The sequence below is a fragment of the Syngnathoides biaculeatus genome, chromosome 19 (assembly GCF_019802595.1).
Source record: "Syngnathoides biaculeatus isolate LvHL_M chromosome 19, ASM1980259v1, whole genome shotgun sequence".
Taxonomy (NCBI): Eukaryota; Metazoa; Chordata; class Actinopteri; order Syngnathiformes; family Syngnathidae; genus Syngnathoides; species Syngnathoides biaculeatus.
In genome coordinates, this window is record NC_084658.1 from 718,736 (window position 1) to 745,275 (window position 26,540).

Here is a 26,540-nt window from a genome sequence, read left to right on the forward strand (position 1 = left end):
CATACAAAACTTTATTTCCTGATAAATATACAGTACAACCACAAGCAATGTTGACATGACTTGAATGTCATCAAGAACTTTACAAATAAGGTCTGTGATGTAATAATAATAATCGCCTTGGAGGCACTGTCAAAGGTTGAAATCAGTCAGTAACCAAACAGATATACTAACAGACACAACAGGGATACTAACATATACAAACACTTATAATAAAATTAGTCACCTTGTGTAAATTATTAACTTATTGTAATACATACATCACACTGCACCCACAATTTAAGTGACATCACATGAGTGTTCATCTGAGTATCCATTTTAGCTGCTGGGAAATCTCCATTGGATCCATGGCCTCAGGGCTGACGCCTTTGAAGAACGGCTGGTTGCAGTGGCGCCAAAACAAGAGGACAAGACGTACAGCATACAGGATTGATGCCACCACTAGTAGCACAACTGCAAGTTTGAAACAATACAACTTATCATATGTCAGAAACCCAAATTTTAAACCATTCAAGGGAAGGGTGGCAATTTGTTGTCTTATTGAGATAAAAGTCCTCACAGGCCACAATCAAGGAAATAACACTTCTTTTTCGTTTATGGTTAAGTTATATGATAACTTGAGGCAGCCATGTTGGGTCTGGAAGGAAAGGGAAATAACTCCATGCTAACTTTGACTGATGAGTTATCCTTTCCTGATACCAAATTATGGCTTCAGATTAAAACACTTCAATATTTTGATATACTGAAGGATATAATGCGTGAAAATCACGATGTCCCAAAAATGGGCAGTGTCCCATTTAATAATATATAATATCTTTAAAAGCACATTGTGGAGGTGGGAGTGATTTGCCATTAGCTGCAGGGGAGATTGAGGTATGGGGAGGACTCGTATGAATACTCATGCGTGAGTTGGCTGAGACAAGAGTGAGATTAGTTCATCAACTTCATCACTGTTGATGTTCATCAATCATCATCATAATCAACTTCATCAGTTGATTGTTCTCTCTTTATACTCATGAATTGGGCCCTGGCCAGTAGTTTGGTTTAGGTGAGACAAAGAGGATTTTGGGCGGCCGTTTGGATTTAACTCTCCAGAGACTCGAGAGCCAGCAGTACTGTGCCCTTCAGCTCAAGCCCCCAGAGTTTTTGAGGATTTTTTCATTTTCCCCTTTGTTTTGAACATTTTGCCTTTTTGTAGCAAAGATAAAATAGAAGGAGACACAATCTGTGTCTCTGCTGGGTGAACTCAGAGAGGTAGAGAGATTGCTACTCTGTGTCTTAGCATTGCATTGCATTGCATTAGATAAAATACAAGTAATTAAAATTAAGTTCTGAGTTTGGAAAGTACTATAGACAGACTCTATGTTCTACTTCAAAGGAATTCTAAGTTCAACTTCAAAAGAAATCTATGGCCATTTGAGGCTTTTACAGCTAGCCACCTCTCTGGTGACCACGTGGTGATGTTACCAGGGATCCTGGTTCCAAATCTGCATTCATTGGTTTATTGCATTGTTTGAGGCCCACAGACACCCCAAAGCCAGAAATGGGTGTACATTCCATAGGTGAGAGGGAGAAGGGTAGGTCCCCGGGAGAACATGAGAATGGAACCTCCTTTCATGCCCAGTGGAGCAGTAATTTTTTAAGCAGAGAACATAGGTTGATGGGGGTTCTTTTTTTCCTCTCTCTCCAATCCAACACATCATCGAACCTGTACCTTGCAGCTGTGACACCTCTCAAAAAACAAATGAGCTCAAACCTCATTCTCCAAGAGTGCTTTTTCCGACTGCTGGCCAGACACAAGGGGAAAACACAAATCACTACACACATACTAATACCAATACCAAACTAATACCAGTCCATTTTCCAAGCAGCTTATCCTCACAAGGTTTGCAGGAGTGTTGGACCCTGTCTGAGGCAACTTGGGGTGAAAGGCAAACTGCACCCTGAACTGGTTGCCCGTCATGGAGCACATATCGACACAGTCACTAAGTGGGAACTGAAACCACGCTGCCTGCAACAAAGTCAGGCGAGTATATCACTACACTATCAGTGAGTACAGATACAATACAATAACGATAATACAGTAAAGGATATGTTCCAGAGCACCCCTGTGATAAATTAAATCTGTGAGGTACTTTTTTAATGTATTCATGTAATGTATAGGGGGCAGCACAGTGGATCAGCTGGAAAGCATTTGGTGCTGTGTATGCAATTATAATGAAAGTAAGTGCAAATGGCGGTGGCTCAGCTGGTAAAGTGTTGGCCTCACAGTTCTGAGCCCCCGAGTTCAATCCCGGACCCGCCTGTGTGGAGTTATCATGTTCTCCCCATGCCTGCGTGGGTTTTCTCCGGGCACTGTGGTTTCCTCCCACATCCCAAAATCATGCAACAATTATTGGACACTCTAAATTGCTCCTAGGTGTGATTATGAGTGCGGCTGTTTATCTCTATGTGCCCTGCGATTGGCTGGCAACCAGTTCAGGGTGTACCCCCGTCTCCTGCCTGTTGACAGATGGGATAGGCTCCAACATTCCCCGTGACCCTTTGAGATAAGTGGCTAAGAAAATGGATGGATGGATAATGTATAGTTTTCTATCTATCTATCTATCTATCTATCTATCTATCTATCTATCTATCTATCTATCTATCTATCTATCTATCTATCTATCTATCTATCTATCTATCTATCTATCTATCTATCTATCTATCTATCTATCTATCTATCTCCAAATTTGTTCAATTTCATAATTTTGTCATTCCCCGAGTGGATACGTTATCTTTACTCATCATTGAGAAATATGAAGTGCTGTAAATGGCTTGTCTGTTCAATGATGCAATGTTCATTGATCTTGTGAATGGCTGCCAACCAGTTCATTCAGAGTGTACCCTGCCTCTCTCCTGAAGATAGCTAGGACAGGTTCCAGCACACCTGGGACCCTTGAACGGATAAGCAGTATAGAAAATGGACGGATGGATAAATGGTAATGGCTCAACTAATGTGTTTTTGGGGGGGTTCCATGAAAAGTCATTCTTTTGAAGATGCAAGGTGGTCAGTGACATGTACTTTCCAATGTAAAACGCTAGTGAGGTGATATTTGTGCATTTGAGATCATCATCCACTTACTGTACACCAGCACGTGTTATGCTCTGCTTGAATGACATGAACAACACCCCATGCAGGATTGGTGAACAGCTGATTTCCTGCCTTAATCATTGGTATCGTTCTATAAAGATTGTAGTTAATTTAAGGATTTATGGGTGCATTAACTATCCATTAGGCTAAGGTTGTTATCTTTGAATTTTATTTATTGAATTGATATCTTTTAAACAGTGTTTGTACATTTTATCAAGCTGTTTGGTGAGTTACTAAATATCTGTGTTGAACTCTATATTTATTAATGATAATAATAAAGATTGTACTATTGTAAAAAAAATATTTTCTTACCAATAAAAATGGCACTTAGGGTGAGCGATTCAGCATTGTAGTTTTTATCAAAGTTTCCTGCTAGTGCCCAGATTATAACTGGGTAGTCAATGAAGATGTAGCGCATGTGCTTGTCCAGGATGACGTTTTGAAGGAAAAACCTACAAAAACAAGACTTGTATCTTTAACAACGAAAAACTGTTATACGCAGTGGTTCAATTTAAATTGGGCTCACCAAACAAGCAGCACTACCGTCAAGGCACAATAGGACATGGTGGCAGCATTTGTTGGGGAAACGTTTGCTTCATAGGTCAACACAATGGCCAAGTTGATGAGCATAGCAATGGTCGTCCATGTTGTGTAGATCATCACACCATTCTGTACCTGCAGTTATTCCACAACATTAATAGGCTTGTCTTTCAGTGTTTTAGTTAATGAATGGGTCAGTGTGGGTTTCACGAACCAGTATGCGAATGAGCCACAGGTCCATGTTGTGGTACTTGTTGAGCCATGCTCCATAGACGTAAAGACCATAACAGGCAAAATATGTCATGCCACAGTTTGTGCCAACAACCAAAATTAGAAAAACAAGGGCAGCAATCATCCACCTGTGGGAATGTGTCAAAAACAATTTGAAAAAGTAATTCTAAAGTATGAAATGCAGTACTCTATATTTACACACATTATATTGCCAAAAGTATTTTCTCTCCTGCCTTGAATTGCATATAAGTTCAAGTGACACCCCTCTCTTGTGACAGTACGCTCAAGCATTCCTTCCAGTTTTTTTCTGTGGAACTAAAAGGCCAAAATTTTGGACTACACTTCAGATTTTTTGCAAACATTTTCTTCCTGTTCCAAACTGACAGCACAAATGGAGAAAGGAAAGTCCATAATGACATGGATGGGAGAATCACAGCAGGTGAGTGCTATTCATTTAGTAGTAAAGTGTAGTTCATCCATCCATCCATTTTCTGAGCTGCTTATCCTTACAAGGGTCACGGGAGTCCCAGAGTCTATCCCAGTCATCAGGCAGTACGTGCATGATCACTTGAATTGGTTTTCAGCCAAACTGAGAGCACATACAGACAAACAACAGTCATACTCACAAGCACACCTAAGGAATATTTAGAGTAGAGCATTTTTTTGAGATGTGGGAGGAAACCAGAGTGCCTGAAGAAAACCCATGCAGGGGTAGGGAGAACATTCAAACTCCACACAGGGTAAGCTGGGATAGACCCTGGGTCCTCAGAACTGTGATGAGGGTTATAATTGTAAGCAATGTTTCCTTCTAAATCCATAAGGTTTATTATGATGTTGGAGTACCTTTTGCAGTTATAACAACTTCATCTCTGATGGTAAGGCTTTCAACAATGTTTAGAAGGGACTTTATGAGAATTTCTGGTCTTTCTTCCAAAAGCATATTTGCTGGAACAGGAAGAAGTAATCCACAAAAGTGTGTGACCATCCAAAGTGTCTTGCTATGCTGCAGCATTCAGAGTTCCATTCTCTTGAACTCAGAGGCTAATATTTTGGACATTTCCAACTTTGTGGGAACAGTTATGCAATGGCCCCTTTCTTTTCTAATATGACTGTGCATCAGTGCACAAATTAAGGTTCATAAACTCAAGGATGACAGTGTTCTGTGTGGATGGACTTGACTGGCCGCCACAGTGCTAACCTCAACCCTACACGCAACGCTTTTGGATAAATGAGGGAGGAGACTGAGAGTCAGGCGTTCTCGTCCAAGAACAGTGTTTAACCTCTCAAATGCACTTCTGGAAAAGTGGTCATAAATATCCACCTTTGGAAAGCCCTTTAAAAAGAGTTTAAGATGTTGTAATTGCAGGCAGGGTGTGTGTGCGCGCGGGGGTGGGGTGGGGGGGGGGGTGATGTCCAATTGAAGTTTATGGATTAAGAATGAAATGTCACTTAATGTTCATATCTGATTCAGGCAGGGGGGGTGAACACTTTTGGCAAGATAGTGTGCACGTGAGTATGTGTACCTATTATCTGGGGACCCACACAAAACAGCTCAAGGCAAGACATTTTCAACATCACTGTGGCTTTTTAGCTTCTGCGTTAGCTCACAGGGTAGCGGACCTGATAAGCAGTTAACATGCCCTTAAGTGTCTCTGTTGTGTGGATCTTCATGTCGTGCATGGAGCAAGTCTAGCGTATTGGACAGCGCCTATACCAATCTGTGGGTCCACCACTGGTCCACGACCCCACAAGTGACTATTATGTATGAGCCAAGTCGCTAGTTGCAAGCCACTTCGCAGTAGACTTATCAACCGCTCAATGAGCCACATACGAATCCCTACAGCAATGACATTTATCGAGTCCCGAAATAAGTATTGTCTATTTTGTTCATTGAATAATAAGTTGATATAGTCATCATGGATAGGATTAGTAATGAGCTCATTAGAGGGACAGCCAAAGTTGGATGTTTTGGAGACAAGGTGAGAGAGAGCAGACTTTGATGGTTTGGACATGTTCATTGGCAAGAGAGTGAGTATGTTGGTAGAAGGGTGCTGAGGATGGAGCTGCCAGGCAAAAGAGCGAGAGGAAGACCAAAGAAAAGGTTGATGGATGTTGTGAGGGAGAACATGAGGACAGTGGGTGTTAGAGAGGAGGATGCAAAAGATAGGCTTAGATGGAAAAAGATGACATGCTGTGGCGACCCTTAACGGGACCAGCTGAAAGAAAAAGAAGTCATCATGGTGACAAGTCAACATACCGTGCATGTTTTTCAAATGTGGGAGAAAACTGGAGTCCCTTTATAAAACCCACACAAGGATTGCTGCAGGTATGGGTAGAACATGCAAAGTCCACATAGGGATGCAACAGACCAGATTTGAAACCCAAGACCTCCAAACAGTTATGTGGGAGTTCTAATCAGTTGGCCATTGTGCCACCGCCACATTTTTAGTGTTATTTTTTTTGTTTGTAATGAGATAAACTAAGTTTTTAATAATGTTAAAAAAATATGACTGTTCATCTATGCCACCGACAGATTGTGACACAAAGACCAACAGAAGAATTCCATAGTTTCCTCTTAGATGGCACAAGGTAGAATAAGCCACAATGGATTTGAAGTTGGAAGTGTGGTCCAAGTCACCGTTACATCTGACAAGTACTGAAATGAATCTGCACAAAATTATGAAAATCACATTCACAATAACCAAAGACCCCACAAATAATTAAATTAAATAAAGTAAATTCAAAATAGTGAAATGAATACTCCCTACAAAAACAGATGACCTTTGCATTCCTACCCCTGAACCCGCAGCCTGCGGACCAGGACCTATAAACCACCAGACATCTGTTTTAACTCCAGTGGATCCTTCATACCCATCTTAGGACTTGGCGATAGCAAAAACCTTTCAATGTGGAAGGCTACATCATGAGCGAACGTGGCAATTTGGAATGATTGCCAACAATGGATTTAATAGTGGCATCACAGTGGGGGTTAGCACATCCGCCTCACAGTTCTGAGGAGACAGATTGAAATCCGGCCTCCATTGTGTGGAATTTGTATGTTCTCCCTGTGCCTGCATGAGTTTTCTCCGGGTACTCTGTTTCCCTCTTACATCCCAAAAACATGCATGATAGGTTGTTGAAGACTCTTAATTGTCTGTAGATATGAAGGAAGAAAAACACTCTACAACTGCACCACTCTGCTGCCGATGGTGGACATCTCATTAGAATAATGATCCGAAATATACTGCTAAGGAAACTCAATTAGTTTCAAGGAAATATATATATATATATATATATATATATATATATATATATATAAAGCTACGAGAATATCCCTGCCAATCACCTGCCCTAAATCCAACCGAAAATCTTTGAAAAGAACTGAAACTCAAAAGTCCGTAAAAGAAGCTTACAGAACATTCAAGATTTGAAGAGTGCTTGTGTGGAGGAATGGGTCAAAATGACACCAAAGCAATGCATCCAATTAATTTCTCAATACAGTGGTATCTTGAAGCTGTCTTTGCAAACAAAAGCTTTTGTACAAAGTATTAAATAAATACTCTGTCACTCATTTCATATTTTTACATATAATGTAATTTTTTATCTTATTCATTCCTTTTTTGTATGTAATGAATTACTTTGGTTGTGCCTAACATTTGAAATTTTTGAAAAGAATGAGAAATGTGGTAACAAGTGAAATACTTAACATACTTATTTCACTTGCTGTTTATATACACACAATAACAACACCAAATTGTTAATTAGGGAACCTTCGGATTATAGGTTTACCAACACAATTGGTGTCAAGTGTACTGTAGTTCTTTATCCTTTTGGGATTTTGACCAGTGTGTCAGAAACATTAGGGACACTTACTTTAAGTTTTAAACTGTGAATTGCATGATTCCTTTAAAGCTGTGGTTTATTCATACGCATATTTTTAATTAGATTACGACCACCTCCACCTGACTTCCATTGAAAAATATTTTTTGGAGGGGGCATGGAGTTGCTCTCTGGCAGCCAATAAGATGGTGTTACGCCCCTGACTGTAATTGTACTTTTTAAAATGCTTACACTCTGTCCCAAACAAGCAGCCAGGCAATATTGAACCACATATTGAGACACCAGCAAATGAAGAATCCATAGGGCAGGACTGGTGGACAGCAGTAAACATAGCCATAAGAATTTCTGTAAAGAGGTAACAAAACATAATTATAATGGTATCACACAAGATGGCCTTTAGGTTCATGAATCTTTGAAAGGTGAATACTTTCTGCAAAGGTTAGTCAGAATGTAGATAATCATGAGTGTCAACCACACATAGATGACGCTCCAAATGCTGAAGGTCCAGCCTGACGGGGTGATCTCTGTTCCAAACATGTCAGAGACATTTCCCGTAGTGGTAGTGAAGGGGCCTGAAAGGATTGGAGGCGTGTTAATCAAATCATATCATAACAGTCATATGTTTAGCATACAGGACTTTTTCTTACCCACTCCCATAACAGAAAAAGCGTTGAACACCAAGCCGACACTGTAGAACACAACAGACAGCAATATGGCAACAAGGCGTCCAGCATTGTGTTTCCTCATTGCAGGCAACTGCTTCTGAATCCAACACAGGTGAGCTTTATTCATCAGAATCAGTATAATCTTTATTCAGCAAGTATGTCAAAAACATACAAGGAGTTTGACTTGGGTAGTTGGAAACCCTCTAGTACAACATACATGTCGAGTTCGACAGTCAATTGGGATATAAAGACTGCAGTAACAGTCATGGAGCAATCAGAGTTGCTAGAGATCTGGCAATTACAGAATGCCATTTTTTTGACAACTGTGCATTGAGAGTTTTACTAGTATTTAGAGCTGTTAGAATGTTTTATAGAGCAATAGTCCAGTGCAACGACCATTGTGTAAAGGGCATTAAGACTTCAAGGAATGTATGCAGTTTAAAATGACGAGTCGCACAATAATCTGGGACAATATAAATTGTGCAACAGTTGCATATATTGTATTCCTCAGTCAATTCTGCAAGTGGTGCAGATGCTACACAGGTGTATGAGGGGCTAGTTATGGTCAACAACTGATGTGCAGATGGTGCAGTGTGGTGAAACTACTAAAGTGAGTGCATGTATAATGTGTAATAATATTTGGCCCTGCAGAATGTGAGAACAAACACAAGCCAAAAATTAGGATGATGTTGCAGTTGAATTGTAAAGTGGTTGTTGAAGAAATTCATTGCAAGGGAGAAGAAGCTGTTGGAATGCCTGCTGGCTTTGCTAAGCATCGTTTGGTAGCCTACCCGAGGGAAGGAGCTGGAAGAGCTGGTGACCAGGATGTGGAGGGTCCAAGAGGATTTTGCCTGCTCTTGTCTCAGTTCAGGTACCAGGCAGTTTTTCAAGGGTGACAAGGTTGCCGACAACACTTTCAACAGTTTTGATTGTCTGTTGCAGTCTTAGTTTGTCCTGTTTTGTGGCTGAACCAAACCACAGTGTGATGGAGGCTCACAGTCTGGATTTCACGACCAATGTGTAGAACTGTCTCAACAGCTCTTGTCTCAATATGACCTCCCGACATGGCTGGGCTCTGGTACCAGTCCTCTTGAGAGTGGTTGGACTCTTTTCCAATCTGGAGTTGCCCATGGTGAGAAGCACCCAAGCAGGTGTGGGTATACTAACTGCCCCTCAGCTCGGCGCCCGTTTCCCCTGCCTGGACATGTGTCACCGGGAACCCGCCAGGCCGGTAGCCAGGCCTGGCGGTAGGGCTCGAAGGCGAGCACCTGGTGGCTGGGCCTGCACCGATTGGGCTCGGCCGGTGACAGCCTGAATGAGTAACATTGGTCTCCCTTCCCATGGGCTCACTACATCTGAGAGGGGCCGAAGTGGTTGGGTACAATGTGAGCTGGGCGGGAGACGAAGGTGGGGATCTTGGCAATCCCATCTCCGGCTACAGGAACTGGCTCTAGGGACACAGAGTGTCATCTCTCTGGCAGGGAAGGAGGCTGAGTTGGTGTGTGAGGTCAAGACGTTCCAACTAGATAGAGTCGGACATGCCACTCCACACCCCTTGGGCTTTAGTACCGGTCCCGTTGAGAGGGGTTTGACTTTTTCACTTTTGAGTTGCCCACGGTGAGAGGTGGCGAGCAGGTGTGGCGATACTTTTTGCCACCTGGCTCGGTGCCTGTACATTTGGATTCACCCTGGTGGATGAAAGAGTAGCCTCCCTTCGCATTCAATGGGAGGATGGGTCCTGACTGTTTTTTGTGCCTGTGCAGTGGAGTCCACAGAGGGAGTGCTGGAGACTGCTCCCTCTGGGGACTCCATCATTCTGCTGGGGGACTTTAATGTGGACAATGATAGTGAGACCTGGAAGGGTGTGGTTGGGAAAAATTACCCCCCCACCCACAGATCAGAACCCAAGTAATGTTGTTACTGGACTTCTGTGCTCATCACAGATTGTCTATGACGAGCAACATGTTCAGGCCTGTCTAAGTGTAAAAGGGTGTCTACATGTGTATTTGGCACCCAGACACCCTCAGTCGCCATTTGAAGGTTGACTTTGTGATCAGACTTGCGACCGCATGTCTTGGACAGTCTGGTGAAGAGATGGGTGGAGCTGTCAATTGATGACTACCTGGTGGTGAGTTCGCTCTGATGGTGGGGGAAGATGCCTGTCCGATGTGGCAGGCCCAAGCGTATTGTGAGGGTCTGCTGGGAACAGTGTGCAAATTTCCCTGTCAGAAGGCGTTTCAACTCCCACCTCCGAAAAAATGTCCGGGGGAAGCAGGGGACAGGATGTTGATCCGTGCCTCCAGGCTGAGGCAGCCGACCGAAGCTGTGGCTGTAAGGCGGTCAGTACCTTTCGTGGTGGCAACCCCCAAACACATTGGTGGACACCAACAGTGAGGGATCACATCAAGCTGTGGAAGGAGTCCTATCAGGTCTTTTTGGCCTGTGGAACTCCTAAGGCAGCTGATAGGTACTAGCTGGCCAGGCGGAATGCAGCTTTAGTGTTCGGTGAGGCAGAAAACTGCCCATGGGAGGAGTTCAGTAAGGCCATGGAGAACGATTTCAAGATGGCCTTGAGGAAATTCTGGTCCACCAACCGGCATCTCAGGAGGGGGAAGCAGTGCACCGTCAACACTGTGTATAGTGAGGATGGGGCCCGGCTGATCTTAACTGTTGTGAGATGGTGGGGAGTATACCTCAAAGACCTCTTCAATTCAACCAACACGCCTTCCCATGAAGAGGCAGAGTCTGGGTTCTCTGAGTTCGGCTCTCCTATCACTGCAGGTGAGGTCACCAAGGTGGTTAAAAAGCCCCTCGATGGTAGGAACCTGGGGTGTAGATGAGATTCGCCCGGAGTTCCTAAGAACTCTAGTTCTAGTGGGGCTGTCCAGGTTGGCACATTTTTGCAACATCGTGTGGACATCAGGGGTAGTACCTCAGGATTGGCGACTAGGGTGGTGGTCCCCCTTTTAAAGAAGTGGGGCTGGAGGGTGTATTTCAACCCCAGGGGGATCACACTCCTCAGCCTTCCTGGTAAGGTGTATTTGGGGGTGCTGGGGATGACGGTCCGTTGGCAGGTTAAAATACAGATTCAGAAGGAGCAATGTGGTTTTCATCCTGGCCATGGAACAGTGGACCAGCTCTACACCCTCAGCAGGGTGCATGGGAGTTCTTCCAACCAGTCTACATGTGTTTTGTAGACTTGGAAAAGGCGTTGGACAGTGTCTATTGGGGAGTGTAGTGGGGGGTCTATCGGTAGTATGGGATATTGAACCCCTTGATTCGTGATTTTTGGTCCCTGTACAATCTGGGTAAGAGTTGTGCACCTTGCTGGCAGTAAGTCAGACTTGTTTCCAATGAGAGCTGGTCTCCACCAAGGCTTCCCTTTGTCACCGAGTTTGCTCAGAACTTTTATGAACAGAATATCGAGGCACAGCCGCGCTGTAAAGGGAAGTCAGATTGGTCGCATGCTCTTTGCAGATGATGTGGTTATGTTGGGGTCATCTAGCCGTGATCTCTAACTCTCACTGGAGCGGTTTACAGCCAAGTATGAAGTGGCTAAGATGACATTCAGGACCTCCAAATCTGTGACCATGTTCCTCAATTACAGCCAGATGAGGTGGCTGGTACATCTTATCGGGAGTTCTCCTGGACGCCTCCCTGGTGAGGTCTTTCAGGCATGTCCCACCGAAAAGAGACTCCGGGCATAACCCCGGACATGCTGGAGAGATTATGTATCTCGGATGGCCTGGGAACACCTCGGGAACCCTCCTGAAGAGCTGGAAGAAGTGGCTGGGGAAAGATAAGTCTGGTATCCTTTCCACAGCACCCATGACCTAACCCTGAAAAGCGGTAGAGGACAGACGGACGGACTGTTGTCTGTTTCCATGAGCCCTGTTATTGGCTGGAATCCAGTTCAGGGTGTACACTCCCTTCTACCCAATCAGAGCTGGGATTGGCAACCGCAATCCCGCGACCCTCATGAGAATAAGCAGCTCAGAAAATGGATGGATGGATGAATGGATAGGTAGATGGTTGGAAATGGAATTCAATGCCAATATTTGATTATTTAAAGATGTGCAGTAAATTTATTTGTTTCTCGAGGTCACCATCGACACATTTCTACAAAGGAAAATGACAACTGAAAAACCTATGCAACCTATGCTTAGAACAGATGCTTCATTGTTTTAAACATTTGGATCATTCTTCACAGTGATGGTTCTGTCAATGTTATGATTGAAAAGACTTATGGGAACCCAGGTTTATTTGTGGTGATATTAATTCAGCATTCCCTCAATCCATGGTCTCAATATTACGTGGATTTTTTTCTGTGTGTAATTTTTTACAGTGTAGCAGGTGTGGAGTTTACATCACCAAGTAACGCAAGCTAGACGACATTATGTTTCTAACAGGGTTTATTGAAGATACGACATAGAGGACATCTAGCACAGACTGCCAGGCTAACCGTCATACACGAGTATCCTGTCCTGCATGCATCAGGAGACTCAGGGCTGCGTCACAAGTGCGCGGTATTGTGCACTCAAACTTTTACTCTACATGACCCCCTTTTCAAGTATAGTCTGCAAAACACTATACAAACAGTAACTTTTAGCATAACTTTAAACAATATGTTTACTCTTGTATACCCACTTCATCTCAGGCATTACTTGTCTAACAAAACTTCCATCTACACAACAAAACATTCTTATGGTTTTTGTTTTTTTTTCAGCATTACTGAGGGTGTGGGTAGACTACCACAGTCCCTGGAGATGAGATGCCCTTTTGTCCATCATCTCTTTGTGTACAGGGAGAGTCATATGGATCTCTTGGGCCATTAGCAAATTGGCAGGACTTTGCCTAATTGGCTTGGTTGGTGTTGAGCGGTAGCTCAAAAGAGTGAGTGTTGTCTTGCCTGAGAATCCACTTTGCCGTCTTCACAACACGTTCGGTCATGCCATTGGGCTGTGGCAAATGAGGGATCGAAGAAACATGCTGGAAGTCGTACTCAGCTGTAAAGTTTTGAACTGTTCGTCTGAGAACTGAGGGCTATTATCTGTCATAAGCTCCTCTAGATTTCCGTAGCGTGTGAAGGTGCTTTTAAACTTTGTCTTTGGTAAGTGTATGATCTCGAGCCATCTTGAGAAGTAGTTCATCATGGTTTTTTTGCTTCGAAGGCAATAAATTAACATTTTCCACGCACCACCTAAGGCGTCTGTCGTGAGTGGTGTAGGGAACGTGCTAGAAAGCATGTGTTTGCTAGTTTATCGTAACGAACCTTGAATGTGCAGCTAGCTAGTCAGCTAGCTACCACGGCCTCGTGGCGATAGACGACAACCCGTAGTGTACTTTTTATTCGAAACTTTTCTTTGGTTTTGTCAGGTTCACCAATCAGACATTCATTAAACAGGACAAAAAAGGAAGCAAGTTTACACCTCGACCAAAACCTGTCAGTAAATATATATATTTTTCCCAAATTACTTCATTTGTTTTATTTGTACTTATAGATGTAAACGTAAGTAGTAAATGTAGGAGATGCATAAGTGAAATATGAAAGTGATATGACCACTTGCACTGTTTTTTTTTACGCTCGCAAAAATGTTTGGCGCATTGCAAAATCGGTAAAATTGCCGTATTTGGTGCTGTGTATGCAATTATAATGAAAGTAAGTGCAAATGGCGGTGGCTCAGCTGGTAAAGTGTTGGCCTCACAGTTCTGAGGTCCCGGGTTCAATCCTGGACCCACCTGTGTGGAGTTTGCATGTTCTCCCCGTGCCTGCGTGGGTTTCCTCCGGGCACTCTGGTTTCCTCCCAGATTCCAAAAACATGCAACATTAATTGGACACTCTAAATTGCTCCTGGGTGTGATTGTGAGTGCGTCTGTTTGTCTCAATGTCCCCTGCGATTGGCTGGCAACCAGTTCAGGGTGTAGCCCGCCTCCTACCCGTTGACAGCCGGAATAGGCTCCAGCACTCCCCGCGACCCTCGTGAGGATAAGTGGCGAAGAAAATGGATAAGTGCCAATGGTAATAATCAAGGGATCGTTCAGAAACAAAAAAGTCATGACATCTTAGAGATCCTATAACTGGGAAGGCCACAACTTATTGTTCTTCTCTATTGTTTTACCAATAGCATAATTAGCCCATAATCTGAATCTTTAAATGGTCATAACTTTTGTTGTTTGAGCTATTGAGATAATTTAAGTAAGATTTTAAGGGGTTTTCTCTTTCCAATTATAGTTTTTTAAATTCCATCCATTCATTTTCTAAGCCGCTTATCCTCACGAGGGTCGCAGGGGAGCTGCAGCCTATCCCAGCTGTCAACAGGCAGGAGTCTGGTACACCCTGAACTAGAACATGTGTAATGAAAAATTTGGTACTGACATTGATATATTGACCCATTTTTCAGGCAAAGGTACCTTGGCAAATCCATTGAAGAAATATGTTCATCTTGAGAGTGGTACGCAATTTTAATAGATGGAATCTTGCTACACAACCAAATATATTTTAAATATCCTGAAACACTGGCTTCCACCATTGAGGATATATATTCCATCAATTAATGGTGCCGGCTGTGCGTCATTGATGTAGTATTTTTTTATATAAATGAATGATTTGGGATGTTTTGTTTTAATTTTTCAAAGAGTCCAGGAAATCAATGAATTTATTCATTGAGTATTATCTATCAACTTTTCAGTGATGTGATATAGCAGTCATGGTTCATTTTCTTTACAGCTCCAAAAACCTCCTAAAGTGGAGGATTTGGAAAGTGATGCCAGTGGTCTAATTGCCATGCAAGACCATCAAAGTAAATACATGTTCTGTTTAAAGCACTTTATAAGAAGAAATCTAGCCCAAAGAGCACAATAAAAAAACTTGGTTACAATGATATTCTGTTTTATTCATACTGTTTTAGGCAGTGGAAGAGGCGGTTCACCGTCACCATGAAGAACCCTAAGACATTCAAAACCAAGACATCTACCATCAACCTCGAGCCATTCACCACCAAATATGAGCCTCTACCTTTCCTCCAAAGAGAGTTGGCCCATGTAAGAAGCAAGTAAGCCAAAAATGTCTACGTATAACTCGTCTCAAGACCTTTTTGTCATATCTGTGCTTTTACATTGCGCATGTGTTGTTGTACAGGGTTCCAAAAAAAGGGCTGATGCTGCTTAGATAAAATATCTGGCCGACTTCATTGTCCTTGAACATAAGGTAATGGAAGACCCTTCTGCTTCTGCAGAACTGCTATGATTAAGTATGGAAAAAGGAGTTGAGTTTAATTTTAACAACAAACTAATTCCTAATTGTGTCCTCTCTTTGATTTGCAGAAATTCCAAATGTTGAAAGTTGGATGGGTAACCCTCAAGGAAAATATCAAATGGATCCTGAATAGGTAATTGAATATTATATATTTTATACAGAATGTATTTTTTTTTTACCAGTAATATACAGTTGAGAATCAGGTGAAGATTTTGTACTTATTTTAACTTTCTAATGATATTGCATTTATTAATACAATTGAAAGTATTTTTGTGCTGTTTACAGACTTCTGAACAATGCTCTTTCTATTAACAAAAAATATTCCTGTTTGATAGAGTCCTAACTGATAGTTATAGTTTTGGCCGGACATAATAATAACCAAGTCTCTTAATTTTGAACTCAGATTGTGTTTTGAGAAACCACGGGGGGACCCTGCGCCTGACAGATGACATGAACGCCAGGGCAGGAGGAACCAGGATGGACAGTAAATATGAGAGAGACATAGTTAAAGTTCACATAGAGGAATGTTATGTTTTAATTTGTCTGTAACATACGTTAAGAAAATAAGTTATTTGTTCTAAATGCTAAACGTATTACTGTAGGCTGAATAACCTGATTGTTTGAAATTGTCTGTAGTTTGAAAAACAGTCTGGTTTCACACTGCATAACGAAGGTTTCAATCTATGTTTTAATGGGTCAATTTCCATGTAGCATGGCAAAGTTGTTTCTATGTTCTAAGGCAATGTTGATTGCATGTGGGATTGTCACGTTAATGCACTTTACGAATGCAATGTTTCAGTTCTTTAGAATAGTTCTGTTGAACTTTCTTCAGGACACAGTTATATAGAGGTATTCTATTTAGTTAGTTAGTTATTTAGAACAGTTCTATAGAACTTAGTTTGTAAAGTTCTATCGCATTTCTATAGAATGTTTTTATAGAAATTCTTTAGAAATGTTCTATAGAAAAATTTTAGCAGGGTCTGGCCAACCTGGTCATACAATAAATAAATCCTGTTGAATTTTGACCGACTTCAAATACTTGGAGTCAACAATACGGAGCAGTGATGAGTGTTGGTAAGGAAGTGAAGAAACAGGTCCAAGCAGGGTGAAACAGTTGGTGGGACGTGTCTGGTGTTCTTTGTGACAAAGAGTCTCTGCTAGGATGAAGGGCAACGTTTCTAAAACAGTGGTGAGGTTGGCCATGATGTATGGATTAGAGATGGTGGCAGTGAAGAAACAACAGGAAGCAGAACTTGACGTAGCAGAAATGAAGATGTTGAGGTTCTCCCTCGAAGTGAGCAGGTTGGATAGGATTAGAAATTAGCTCATTAGAGGGACAGCCAAAGTTAGATGTTTGGGAGACGAGGTTCGACAGAGCAGACTTCGATGGTTTGGACATGACCAGAGGCGAGAGAGTGAGTAAATTGGTAGAAGGGTGCTGAGGATGGAGCTGTCAGGCAAAAGATTGAGAGGAAGACCAAAGAAAAGGTTGGTGGATGTTGTGGAGGACATGAAGACATGGGTGTTAGAGAGGAAGATGCACAAGATAGGCTTCAATGGAAAAAGATGACACACTGTGGCGACCCCTAATCGAGACAAGCTGAAAGGAAAAGTAGAAGAATGCTTCCATATCTCTTATGTTCAGTTTTCCTCAGTAACTTTACATTGTCCACATGCTCTGCGCCGTGCCCTCTCTTTATTCTGTGACTTGACCAATTCACAATGTCTGGCTGTTTCAATGGAGATCTTCAAAATTAAATAATTTTTCATTTGCAGTCTTTGTGACACTTATCATGAATTCCAAACACCATACTATGCGATCCCGCATTTCTCTTCTTTTAATGCTCCAAAATCACAGTTTTCAGCTAGATCGTACAGTTGCCTGACGAATGCTTCAACACTCGCCAGGTTGTTGAAATCCGGAGTGAAACTTAGCACGCTGATAGCAACATTCCGTTTCGGAATGAAGTACTCGTTGAGTTTAACCATTACAACATCAGATTGATCTGCATCGGTTGCATTAGTAAACGTGAATGCCTTGAATATGTGCTCAGCATCCGCTCCGATGGAATAAATCAATACATTAACCTGCACCTTGTCCTCTTGCTCCGAAATGGCCCCGTCACACCATGACGTTCTGGTCAGTGTTCTATAGCATTTGAGGAAACGTTGGTAGTCGCCCATGGTCGCCGGGATAGCACCAGAAGAGCGTTGTTTGAACGCTAGTGAACGTAAATGATCGCTGGGAATCGGCGGAAAAGTTTTGAACATGCACAAAAGTTCTCACCGAGACCAGCGTTCATCAACGTTTAACTTTAAACGCTGCAGAATGTTCAAGAACGTTCGTGGAATGTTTTACTAACGTTCGCCGAGCGTTGGACGCGTTTGGCTATCGTTAGTCAGTCGTTACTGTAGCGTTACGTGGTTGTTACTTAATCGTTTGCTTTGCAGTGAACGACTCACTGGTGACCTGTCAACGACCACTGAACAATCCCCTAGCACACACAGCGTGTAACTATAGTCAAACGAACGTACTTTGGCGTCCATTGAGCCTCATTGGAGCTTTTCCTGAACATCCATGCATATGGGTATATAAACCGATGCTTTGCATTCTTACTTGCAGCGCTAGTTGCTGAAGTCCGCACCCCACCTTTTCTTCGTCTAGGCGGAATGATGCTGACTGTTCAAACTCACGAGAACAACTGAAGTGAGTATGAAATTTCCAACGTTTTCGTTCCCGTTCCACTGTAAAAATTACACACCAGCAAAACGCTATTCTGTCATTATTTACCCATTTAGTCACACGCTCAACACACTCGTCTAACGTTGACAAATCCCTCGTCGCGCGCCAGTGACGCCTTAGCACACGCTAATGGTTTTTAGGGGTATCTTATTTGGTCGCTGTTACACGGTTCTCGTGCGTTAGACACACGCTAATCACACGCCACGTGTCATCCGCGTTTGAGAATGGTGAAAAATAGAACGATTGAAATGTTCAGAGAACGTTGGTCATGGTGTGACGGAGCCTTCAGCAGTGAAGCTATGTGATACCTTCCGAATTTTGCTTCGAGTCAGGCCTTGCTCCGGGCTTTGAAAAGTCAAACTGCTCGACGTTTCGTTGCACAAATCCACTTTTCTCCTGACACCATGTGGCAGTTACATCATCAACTAATGCAAGGTGGACGACTTTATGTTTGGCGTTTATTGAAGACGCGACATACAGCACATCAAGCACAGACTACTAGGCTAACCGGCATACACGAGTATCACGCCCTCCATGCATCATGTGCACTTAAATGTTTACTCCACATGACAGCAGGCTTTTTTCTTATTATTATTTTACAGTGTACGAATGTGCATTGTGTTTTGTACCCGGATTCGCTAAGGGAAACCCTGCATCGTGTTCTGTGTCACAATTGGCTAAGGGGTTGTCAACCATTGTCAATCACCACAGGTACTGACTGGACTGCCACCGCAGCATTAAATATGGGTCCTCTATGCCAAGTGTCTCTGTTTTTTCCACGTACTTTTGTTTATCACCTTCTAAATGTTTAACGGTATCGGACAAAACTCTGGGCGTCGTGCTATAAGACATATTTTCTTTTAGTCTTAATGGACTTAGCATTGTACAACACTTTGTTTGACCGGCAATATGGCCAGTCACATGATTTTGGCGATGTAGGTGCACAAGCTCTAGAGATAGTTTTGATAACGTGACCTTATCTGGGCACGCGGTCATGTTGGATGGGTTCACTCTACTCATGCGCCGTTCACTCTATCGCGTTTGCATACAGACCGGAGTTAGATGGAGATGGATGGAACGATGTACGCAGAAGCAATTAATGTTTGCACAGACTACTACTTCGTGCACAATAGACTGTTTTCGACCACGTGACTACATCCGGGGCACCTGGCCATGTCGGATGGGTTCACTTTACTGACACGCCGGGACCAGACAAAGCATGGCTCCATAAACCCCTTTAATGACTAAAAATAATGGATTGAGGTTTCCCTTGACTGGACACAAGTCACTGCACCCCCCCCCCATCCACCCCGGAGCCAGGCCTGGAGGTGGTGTTGCAAGGCGAGTGCCGAGTGGTTTTGAATGCATCCATGGTGCATGGTGTGGGTCACCCTTCCCATGGGCTCACCACTTGTGGGCGGCCCATAGTGATTGAGTGCAGTGTGAGCTGGGCAGCGGCTGAGGGCAGGAACTACAGAAGCTTGCTCTTAGGATCTGCAACATTACCTCGAAGGGAGGGAAGAAGCCCAAGTTGGTGTGTAAGGTTGAGAAGTTCGAACAAGATACAGTCAGGGCTTGTCTCAATGCACAGTTTGGGTTCTGGTCCGAGTCTTTTGAGAAGGATTTGACTCTTCCACTTTGGAAATCCTCATGGTGGGAGACTCCAAGCAAATGTGGGAGAGATGGGTCCTGAATGTTGTTTATGCTTATATACCAAGCAGCAATTCAGAGCACCCACCCTTTTTGGATTCCTCAGAGGGGGTGCTGCTGGGGACTCTATCGATGTGCTGGGGGACTTAAATGCTCACATAGACAATGACTGTCATGGTCCTGTCGGTCCCAGCTCTGGCAGTGCAGGTCCCCTGCACATCTGCGCCTCATCAGGGATAATTAACCCCAGTATAAATAGGACCGACCCAGCGGAGGGCCTGGCTCTGTTCCCGCACTTCCTCGTTCCTAATCCTGAACCGACCTCCGCCTGTCCTCCGACCAACCCCGTAAGCTTGACGCTCTTGATACTGCTGCTCACTCTGAACGACTTTCCGGCTTATGACGAATAAAGATCTTCCCTTAACTGCCTCCCTGTCTACCGAGTCGTGCATTTGGGTCCGCCCTAGCGTTTTGGTTATGACAGAATGATCTGGCCACGACATGGACCCAGCCGACTCAAAAGCCATCCACCGCTCTCTACAGATCCAGGGCAGATGCCTGGCCGAGCAGGAGACTGCTCTTCAGGTGACCAACCAGAGACTTGTTGAGATCTGTGCCCAATTACAGCCATGTCTAGCTTCTCAGGCTAGCGGCGCTAACGCCACGTCGACGGTGCCCGTCACAGTTCCCACCTCAGTCCAGGTCGCCCTGACTACCCCACCAGTCGCAGGGTTTCAGCGGTTCGGGGCCACACCTCTCTCCCGGCCTGAACACTTTGCCGGCGACACGGGGAACGTCAAACCCTTCCTCGCCCAGTTGCGAACTGCACTTCGAGCTACAGGCTTCCGCCTTCCCGACGGACCGCGCACGAATTGCCTTCGTCATATCCCACATGACGGGAAGAGCAGAGGCATGGGCCACAGCAGAAGCAAGTTTTCCAGTACGCCTCACCGGAACACGAAGCAGCAGCGACGTTGACTACGTACGACAGGGGCAGCGTCATGTGGCAGGTTATGCTCTCGCGTTTCGGATCAGAAGAGCTGAAAGTCGATGGAATGAGGATGTGCTTCTCGACGCCTTTTTCCAAGGCCACCACAGATCCGCGGTCACCTCATTGCAGTGGATCTGCCTACCTCCCTGGATTCGCTCATTGCCCTATCTCTCAAGATTGACCAGAGTCTAGCGATCCAGGGACAAGTGGACGCGCTACTAGAAGGAGAGCAGGGCGCGTCCACCCCACCGGTCTCCCTTCTGCCGATGCCCATAACTGCGACGGAGCCGATGCCGGTTGAGGGGCTCGATGGTCTGACAGAGGAACGACTGCGACGTCGGCGAGAGGGCCGATGCTTCTACTGTGGACACCTGGGCCACTTAATAGCCCACTATCCGGTCAGGCCCAAGTGCTTCGCTCTCAAGATCACGACGCCGGTTGAGTGTGAATTACACCACTGCGGGATAGAGTCGAGCATGCTTCAAGTCACCTTGACCACGGGGGGTCATACTTATTCCGCTACGGCCTTTATTGACTCGAGATCGGACGCAAACCTGATTAATCCATGGGTAGTCGAGGCCTTGAACGCAGTGACCTTTCAGACACAACGGTTCTGCAACGCATTCCCGGCCAATGGTAAATTCTTATGCCGAGTAACTCACTGTACGCAATCTCTGAGGATGACATTTCTGGACGCTCACACCGAGAAGATACGTTTCCATGTATTTAACTCGCGGGGCAGCAATGTCATCTTGGGCACCCCCTGGCTTAAAAGACACAACCCACACATTGACTGGATCACCGGTCAAATCAGGGCATGGGGCGATGAATGCAGTAAGGTGTGTTTCGGGGCTCTAGAAGAGAGGAATTTGCAGATCGCACCAGTCGACTTACAGGAATTGAAGTCCGTGCTGGAACCATCAGCAGTGCCGTCCTGTTATGGGGACCTTAAAGAGGTATTTTCAGAGGCAAAGGCCAAATCCCTTCGGCCACACCGCCCGTACGATTGTGCTGTTGAGTGTTGAGTTGTCACCTCACCCCCTTGAGGGAGGCTCTTTTCATCAACAGGACCGGAACACCAAGCCATGAAAGAGTACGTGGAGGAGTCGCTGGCAGCAGGACTCATCCGACCATCATCATCACCGGCTGGAGCAGGATTCTTCTTCGTCAAAAAGGACACCTCGTTACGGCCCCACCGCATTCGAGCTGCTACAAAGGGCTCGGATGTTCAACAAGTTGGATTTACGAAAAGAGAAGGGGACGAAGAGAGAGAAGGGGACGAATGGAAGACTGCCTTTAATACACCAACAGGCCACTACGTGTACCTGGTGATGCCGTTCGGCCTGACTCACGCGGCAGCGGTGTTTCAGAATTTTATTAATGATGTGCTACGAGAGAGACTGAACAAGAATGTGTTTGTCTACCTCGACAACGTTTTGATCTTTTCTCCGGACGAAGCTTCCCACATCAAGCACGTCAAGGAGGTGCTGCAGCAGCTACTATAACATAACCTATATGTCAAGATGGAAAAGTGCAAGTTTCACCGACCTTCCGTCACATTCCTGGGATTCATCTTGGTCGAGGGACAGATTCGCATGGATCGCAGTAAGGTCGACTCGGTTCCCCAATGGCCCACTCCCACCAATCGCAGGGAGGTGCAGAGATTCATCAGATTCGCCAACTTATACCACAAGTTCATCAGGAACTTCAGTTCCATAGCTGTCCCCTTGCACACCCTCACTTCACCCCGCAATTCATTCGATTTGGATGTGACCTGCCAGGATCTTTGATAGACTTAGGTCGAGTTTCACCACAGCTTCAGTCCTCATCATGCTAGATCCAGAGAGGCAGTTTGTGGTGGAAGTAGATGCATCAGACTCGGGAATGGGAGCAGTACTCTCCCAGAGGTGTGCAAGGGATGGAAGACTTCACCCGTGCGCCTTCTTGTCTAAGAGATTGACTCCGGCAGAGCGGAATTATGATGTGGGTGATCGAGAATTTTTGCCGGTCAGAACGACGCTGGAGGAATGGAGGCACTGACTGGAGGGATCACAAGTGCCATTTCTGGTCCTTATGGACCATAAGAACTTGGAGTACCTGAGGACCGCCAAGAGATTGAATGCTCGTCAAGCCAGGTGGGCACTCTTTTTCACTCACTTCCGGTTCACTCTGTCCTTTCGTCCAGGCTCAATGAATGGCAAACCAGACGCACTATCCCGGATCCATGAAGGGGAGCGAACGGAGTCCGTGAGTGTTCCTATACTTCCGGAGGCCTGCTTCGTGTCTGGGTTCACCTGGGAGATCGAAATACCGGTAAAGGAGGCTCTAAGGGACTCTCCGGGCCCAGCTGAATGTCCTTCCAGCCGTCTGTTCGTGGTACCCTCGCTAAGAGGAGACGTCATCGATTGGGCCCACACCAACAAGGTCTGTTACCCCAGCATGGTGAAGACCCGCTCAGTAGTTGAACGTTTTTGCTGGTCAAAACTGGGAAGGGACGTGAGGGAGTATGTCAATGCTTGCCCAATCTGTATGGCCAATAAAACCTCTCGCCTGCGACCTATGAGTGAGCTACAGCCACTTCCAATTCCCTCTCGCCCCTTGTCACACATTTCTCTAAACTTCGTTACAGGTCTACCCTGCTCCCAGGGGAACACAGTGGTACTCTCAGTCATCGATCGGTTTTCTAAGATGGTCCACTTCGTACCAGCTTCTGAGATTCTGTCCACCAAGCAGACTGCGCTGCTACTGCGAGACAGTCGTCCGCTATCATAGCCTGCCAGTGGATGTAGTGTCGGACAGAGGACCAAAATTCGTGTCTTGATTCTGGAAGGAGTTCTGCACTCTCATCGCGGCGAAAGTAAGCCTCACTTCAGGCCATCACCTTGAGTCCAATGGCCAAACAGAATAAATCAGGATCTACGCTGTCTGGCATCGCATGATCACAGCACTTGGAGCCAGCACCTCAGATGGGTGGAATATGCCCACAACTCTCTGCCTTCAACTTCCACAGGTATGGCTCCGTTCCACATCGTTCATGGTTACCTCCCTCTCGGTTTCCATCTGTGGCCGCCAACTTCGCGGTGCCATCCGCATTGGCAGTGGTAAGACAGTGCACGCGGACCTGGGACCTGGCCCGAAAGACGCTACTACGTATGGGCAGCTCCTACAAATCCGCGGCAGACCTCAAGAGAAGAAGGGCACCAGCGTTCAAAGTGGGACAACGCGTATGGCTGTAAAGCTTCCCAGATCGATGAGGGTTCATCCCACGTTCCATGTAAGCCGGCTTTGACCAACTCGTCCATCGCCATTAGTCCCCCCAGTCAAGCCCCCCACCCCATGATCGATGGAGGTCCTGTGTATTCGGCACCCCGGCTTCTATCATCCCATCGTAGAGGGAGCGGGGGTTCAATACCTGGTGGATTGGGAAGGGTATGGCCCAGAAGAATGTTCCATGCTTCGTTCCCGCACTTCCTCGTTCCTGATCCTGATCCCCTGTGTATCGACCTCCGCCTGTCCTCCAACCAACCCTGTAAGCTTGACGCTCTTGATACTGCTGCTCACTCTGTCTGACTCTCCGGCTTGGAACCTTGGAACGAATAAAGATCTTCCCTTAACTGTCTCCGTGTCTACCGAGTCATGAATTTGGGTCCGCCTTAGCGTTCTGGTTATGACAATGACAGTGAAACTTAGATGGGCATGACAGGGAGAAATGGTTCTTCCCCCCGAACCAAAGCGTGCAGTGTTATTTCATTGGACTTGTGTGCTCATGAAGGATTGTTCATATCAAACACAATGTTCCAGCATAACAGTCCCCATACGTGAAGTTGACACCAGAAAACCTTTGACCGTACTTCAACGATCTCAAAGTGGTTTTGTCAACGGCCACAAAGTCAATCATCGAACGGTGTTTGGTTCAATAGTGGGGAAAAATGCCGGCTTGACCTGGCAGGCTCAAATATATAGTGAGGGTCTGCTGGGAACATCTCAGAGAATCCCCAGTCAGAATAAATTTCAAGTCTTTCCTCTGACAGAACTCAAACTACACCCCAGGGGAAGACGGGGACAAAAAAATCAGTTATTTGGTACCCTGTCTCTCCCCCAGAGTGAGGTGGGATGGACTCTAGGAGGTCTGTTACCCTAGTGAGGATAAGTGGTGTGGAAAATGAATGAATATATAACATGCAGCATACATGTTGCATGTTTGTTCCTGTGCTAAGCCTCCTTTTAACATAATACAGGCACCCTCAATAAGGAAACAAAAATCAGCACAGTCCCCAAAAGATTTGTGACGTATTTCTCATTTTGAAATGCCGTCTGCAAATGCATGTTCAAAATCGAAGGAGCAAACCTCTATGAGCCACAAGATACATCTTTAGCAGATGACGGCAGATCAGGAATGACATGGAACATTTACTATATCGAAATAAAAAAAAAGATAATTAATAAATCACAATTGATCCAATTTGTATTAAAAACAATAGTTCATATTAGAATAAACATACATCATCTGAAAACAAAATTAAATCAAAAACAGTTTAGGAGATGGCCTTTGGTTAGGAATACCTGCTATAGGTTAGTTACTAGTGGTGATTGAACTACTTGTGACAAAACATTGCACTAAATGCATGTTGAAAATGATATAAAATTGCTGCAATATAGTTGAGAAGTTAAACAACACATACCTCTCACTGTGACTCTGCCTCCCCTGTAATTGGTCACAAACATGAAAACGAAGTGCTGCAGAAAGAAGAGCCATTTTATGGATTAGCTTGTTGTGCAACGACCAAGTTTACGACTGTGGTTAGTCACGTGTGCCTCTTATCTCTAGTAGGTTCCTGGAATTCGCTCATAAAAGGGTTGGCAAACACTACATGCCTCTGTATTTACCTCTGATTATTCTATATCATTCATTCATTTTGATCTTGATGAAGAAAGTATTTGATTCACAGGTAGTAGAATCATCACAAGATGCAAGATGTAAAACAATTGGTCAGCATTTGACAAGACTGAAATACAGTGTCCCTGCGCTTATATCATGGCTCAACTCTTGCAGATGAAGTCCATTGCAATTTTTTCACATTTACTGTATATTGTCCATAATTTGCCACATGGTGAAACACTTTATTCACATGCACGAACCAATATTTACTAAAGCTTTAGAGCATGATCACACCGATCACAACGAGAGTGGTTTTCTGTAACTGGACTTCTGAGCTCATCACGGATTGTCCGTAATGAACACCATGCTCAGGCATAAGGGTGTCCACATCTGCACTTGGCACATGGACACCTAAGTCGCAGTTTGATGATCGACTTTGTGGTCGTATCATGGGACTTCCAAACGCTTGTTTTGGACAATTGAGTAAAGAGTGGCAGCGCTGTTAACTGATCACCACCTGATGGTGAGTTGGCTCCAATGGTGGGGGAAGATCTGACGTGGCAGGCCCAAACGTATTGTGAGGGTCTGCTGGGAAAAGGTGGCATATTACCCTGTC

General features: G+C 44.7%; 1 protein-coding gene and 1 long non-coding RNA gene across 2 annotated transcripts; one reads left to right on the top strand and one right to left on the bottom strand.

Moving 5' to 3' along the window:
• Positions 1 to 25,753, bottom strand: si:ch211-161h7.5 (uncharacterized). Its single transcript, XM_061805746.1, has 8 exons — positions 25,728 to 25,753; positions 8,389 to 8,429; positions 8,169 to 8,313; positions 7,973 to 8,086; positions 3,885 to 4,029; positions 3,657 to 3,805; positions 3,443 to 3,582; positions 1 to 450 (listed from the first exon to the last, which is right to left on the bottom strand). The coding sequence occupies exons 2-8, from the start codon at positions 8,396 to 8,398 to the stop codon at positions 299 to 301; spliced, it is 855 nt and encodes a 284-aa protein (XP_061661730.1). The 5' UTR covers positions 8,399 to 8,429; positions 25,728 to 25,753; the 3' UTR covers positions 1 to 298.
• On the top strand, positions 10,511 to 16,291 carry LOC133492913 (uncharacterized). The gene is made up of 8 exons (XR_009792795.1): positions 10,511 to 12,932; positions 13,133 to 13,299; positions 14,808 to 14,858; positions 15,134 to 15,206; positions 15,315 to 15,458; positions 15,545 to 15,613; positions 15,730 to 15,794; positions 16,065 to 16,291. It is a non-coding gene; the product is annotated as an uncharacterized LOC133492913 (long non-coding RNA).
• Positions 25,754 to 26,540: the final 787 nt, after the last annotated feature.

Coding starts and splice junctions, on each gene's coding strand:
- si:ch211-161h7.5 (XM_061805746.1), bottom strand. Junction 8,087..8,168: donor CTGACTAACCTTTGCAGAAA/GTATTCACCTTT, acceptor ACCTCTTTACAG/AAATTCTTATGGCTATGTTT. Junction 4,030..7,972: donor CTGCTTGTTTGGGACAGAGT/GTAAGCATTTTA, acceptor ACATTCCCACAG/GTGGATGATTGCTGCCCTTG.